General features: G+C 61.7%; 1 protein-coding gene across 1 annotated transcript; it reads left to right on the forward strand.

Moving 5' to 3' along the window:
- Positions 1-510: 510 nt before the first annotated feature.
- On the forward strand, positions 511-3,483 carry LOC122466404 (bone marrow proteoglycan-like). Its single transcript, XM_043549830.1, has 6 exons — positions 511-544; positions 672-737; positions 1,175-1,356; positions 2,203-2,337; positions 2,805-2,916; positions 3,231-3,483. The coding sequence occupies exons 2-6, from the start codon at positions 683-685 to the stop codon at positions 3,287-3,289; spliced, it is 543 nt and encodes a 180-aa protein (XP_043405765.1). The 5' UTR covers positions 511-544; positions 672-682; the 3' UTR covers positions 3,290-3,483.
- The last annotated feature ends 785 nt before the right edge of the window (positions 3,484-4,268 follow it).

Consider the following 4,268-nt stretch of genomic DNA (forward strand, 5'->3'; position numbering starts at 1 on the left):
ACCAAATGCTTCACTCAGGCTACTTAGAATCAAAACACATTGAGATACAAGTACATAGCCAATATTCATAACTTCAACTACAAAAATGATACACCCATACAGATAATGTAATCATAACCAGCAAATCATAACCTTTCCATAGACACCTTACACGATAACCTTTGTACAATATTCGCTGCAAATATATAACAATGGTTGCAACAATGATCTATACGGTCACAGTTTATGTCAGTAATGTCACAGGGGGTGAACCCAGGACCTCATAAGGTCTATGGGGAGTTGGGGGCACTTTATAGACAGCTCGTTTGTAGACCCACCCCCCGATGGCACCTAGGGAGAGACATGGAGCAGCTTGTGGGTCACAGCCGAGGGTGGGTGTGGAGATGTCGCAAGCCGTGGGGTACAGGTGTGGGGGAGCACAAGAGGCCCATCCCCAGCTTCGTCCTCCAGCTCAGTATAAGGGGCTTGGCTGGCTGGAGGAGGAAGTCAGAGATGAGAGGTGAGGGGGGAGCGGCTCTAAGTGCAGGGTGTCAGTCTGGGCTCGGTGAGGATGGCGGAGGGCTCCAGGCTGGGGGCAGTGTGGGCTCCATGGGGGGTGGCTCTAGGCAGTGAGGAGCTGTATGTGGGTGGGGGGAGTCAATCTATCTCTGTCTCATGGTGTCTCCCCCCAGGTCTGCATGAGATGAAGCTGTTCCTGGCGCTCGCCCTGCTGGGAGCCGTCTCTAGTCGCCGTCTCTGTAAGTCCTGGTGCCCCCTGGATGGACCCTCCTCCCTCAGCCCTGGGGGGAGCCTGACCCAAGGCCACTGCCTCCAATGGGGACCCCCTACAGAGGGCTACTGCATGGGCCCCTCGGTTTTGGGTGAGACTCCAGCACGGACAGTACAGGGCTTTGTGATCCCCAGACCTGTGCTCTCACTGACCCCAAGCCCCACTGCATTCTGGACACTGGGGTTCTCCGACCCCCACCCTTGTTCTGTCCTGGCACCTGGGTTCCCCATCCCCCACTGACCCCCAGCCATGATTTGTCTCAGACCCAGACCCCATGTATGTGCCCCCAGCCCCTGCCGTTGTACCCCCTGGTCCATGCAGCCATGCAGACCCTCTCCCCGGTAGTTTGCGGTCTGGGGTGCACAGTGGGGCTGGAAGGACCTATTGGTCTCTCTCACCCGCCAGCCGAGGGCACCCTGGGGCAGGAGGAAGTAGCCGAGCAGGGCAGGTCCGTTTTGGAGGAGGAGCTCGGGGAGCTGGAGCCACCGTGCCCGGGGGAGGGCAAGAGTTTCACGGGGAGAGGTGCAGTGGGCCAGAGGCTTCGTTACGAAGTGGTGAAACAGGACAAGACCTTTCATGGGGCCATGGTGAGTATAGGGGGAAGCGGGAAGGGAAAGGTGGTGCATGGGGGCAGCGGATGATCTATGGGGCTCTCAGATGATGCATGGCAGTGGTGGATAGGATGTGGGGCTGGTGGATGGGATGCACAGGGCAGTGAATGTGCCATGGGGTTGGCTCATAGTGCGAGGGGCTGGTTCATGGTGCGTGGGGGTGGTGAATGGTGCATGGGGCTGGAGGACGGGGTGTGGGGGGCACCAGATGATACATGGATCTGGCTTATGGTGCATGTGGACAATGGAGGGTGTGTGGCATGGCTGACGGGAGCAGTGGATGATGCACGGGAGGATGGGGTGTGTGGGGCATCGGATGATGCGTCGGGCTGAAGGACAGGGCGTGGGGGGTGCTGGATGGTGCATGGGGCTGGAGGATGGGGGGCAGTGGATGATGCATGGGGCTGGAGAACGGGGGTCACTTGATGGTGCATGTGGCAGTGGCCGTGGGCTGGAGGGTCTGGAGAACAGAGCGTGGGGGGTGCTGGATGGTGCGTGGGGCTGGCTCATGGGGTGTTGGGGTGGTGGATGGTGCGTGGGGCTGGAGGATGGTGTGCGGGGGCAGTGGATGATGCGTGGGGATGGAAGATGGTGTGTGGGGGCAGTGGATGATGCGTGGGGCTGGCTCATGGTGCGTGGGAGTAGTGGATGGTGCGTGGGGCTGGAGGATAGGGCATGGGGGGTGCTGGATGGTGCGCGGGGCTGGAGGATGGGGGGCAGTGGATAATGGGTGGGGCTGGAAGACGGGGGGCACTCGATGGAGCATGTGGCAGTGGCTGTCAGCTGGTATCTGTCTACGCCCCACCCTCTCTCTCCACACAGACCGAGTGCACACAGATGTTCCGCGGCCACCTGGCCTCCATCCACAGCAACTCGGCCAACGAGCAACTGCGCAGCGCAGCGAGCATAATCACCCGCTGGAGCCAGGTGTGGGTCGGGGGCATCACCTCCTCCTCGGTAAGGAGATCGTCTGGCCCTGCTGCTCCATCCACCCCTGCCTGGGCCCGGCCCAGGACACCCAAACTCCCTATTATTGGGGGATGACCCATCCCCCACTGCAGCTCTGTGTCTCCATCTGGGACCCCACTCTGGGCAGCCCCAGCCCAAGCCCGACCGCCCCCTGTGAGTCGGCCCTGGGGGACTCTGGCAGTTTGGGGCTTTGTCCCAGCCCCCTCCATGGCCGGGAGTCTCCTTGAGGTCCGTTGACCTTGGCTGCCCATGAGGAGCCTGGGGCCGGTGCCAGGGCACAGACTGGTGCCAGTGTGTGCTGGGTGTGTCCTGCCCCCTACCCAGTGAGCCCGCAGCCCCTGGCTATAGCCCATGGACTCTGCCGGCTCAGAGGTGGCCCCGGCCCCTTGGGGAGGTCCCTGGGGTGCCCGGCGACTGGGGCAACACTGATCCTACCCCAGCTGCTCTCCTTGCAGGGCGGAAGCACATTATCCCGCTGGATAGACTGCACCCCCTGGAACTACTCCAACTGGGCCAGCGGGAGCCCCAGCCGTTCTAGGGACACCTGTGTCGCCCTGTGCACCACAGGTCAGGGACCACTGGGGCTAGGTGGGGCTTGGGGGTTGGGGTTGCAGGGGGAGCCTGGGTTAGGTGTGGCCCTGGATGCTGGGGTGGGGGGTATGTGTGGAGCGGGGGCTAGATTGGGCCCCAGGCTGGGGGAAGCTGGGGGCTAGGCGGAGCACCGGGCCGGGGAGAGCCGGGTCTAGGTGGGGCCCTGGGGGCTGGGGCCAGGGGGAGCCGGGCCTAGGAGAGGCCCCTGGGGCTGGGGCTTTGGGGGGAGCTGGGGTTTGCTTGGTGCCAGCTGCCGGCCAGGAGGGCACTAACACCTCTCTCTCTGCCAAATGGTCGTTGGAGAAGCACCGACTGCCAGACTCTCCTGCCCTTTATCTGTGAGCACTGAGGTGGCTGCTCCCCGCACGGGGTCCCGCTGTCCTCACCGCTCTGCAGGCCTGGGACTATCCGCTCAACCCTGCTGGAGGCGCCCCTCTCCCTGGACTTGGCTCTGCTCTCAGGCTTGCCCCAGCTACCCAGGAGGGGCAGCTTCCGTCCCTGCTCTCGGTCATTTCTGTGACTCCCCGCAATAAAACAGTGCTTCACTCATCTCCCCCGGGTGCCGCTCCTTCCTGCTTTGAGACACTGAGGGCCCTGTATGCTCCATGGGGCTGAACCAGAGGGAAGGGGGGGAAGGAGGTGGCCAGGCTCGGGAGAGAGGGCTGGGTCCTGAAGGGCTGCCTGTCAGCATCTGCCCTGGCTCTAGCAGCTTCACCCCAAGGTGGGAACATCTATCTGAGAGATGAGAGCCAGGGGCAATGCAGGGGTGTGTGTGTGTGTGTTGGGTGGTTGGAGATTGGAAGCTTGAGGTCAGGGGTTCTCAAACTTCATTGCACTGCGACCCCTTTCTGACAACAAAATTACTTCATGACCCCAGGGGGGGACCGAAGCCTGAGCCTGCCTAAGCCGTGTCACCCTAGGCTGGGGGCCAAAGCCAATGCCTGAGCCCCACTGCCCCGGGCGGAAGGGCCAAAACCCAAAGGCTTCAGCCCTAGGTGCGGGGCCTGTAATCTGAACCCTGCCACCCAGGGCTGAAGCCCTCTTGCTTTGGCTTCAGCCCAGCAAATCTAACACCAGCCCTGGCGACCCCCTTAAAACGGGGTCCCGACCCACAGTTTGAGAACCTCTGCTTTAGGGAGTTCAGGGGGCTGTAGATGATGGGGGAGTACATTGGGTGTGGGGGGTGTTGGGTGTTTGGAGGTTAGAGGCTTTAGGGAATGCGGGGGGCTGTAGATGATGGGGGAGTACACTAGGTGGTGGGGTGTTGGATGTGTTGTAAGGTCTGCGGCCTTTTTCTTTAGTAAGCAGCAGCAGCCATGAGCTAAGAA

The sequence above is a fragment of the Chelonia mydas genome, chromosome 6, assembly GCF_015237465.2.
Source record: "Chelonia mydas isolate rCheMyd1 chromosome 6, rCheMyd1.pri.v2, whole genome shotgun sequence".
Lineage (NCBI taxonomy): Eukaryota > Metazoa > Chordata > Testudines > Cheloniidae > Chelonia > Chelonia mydas.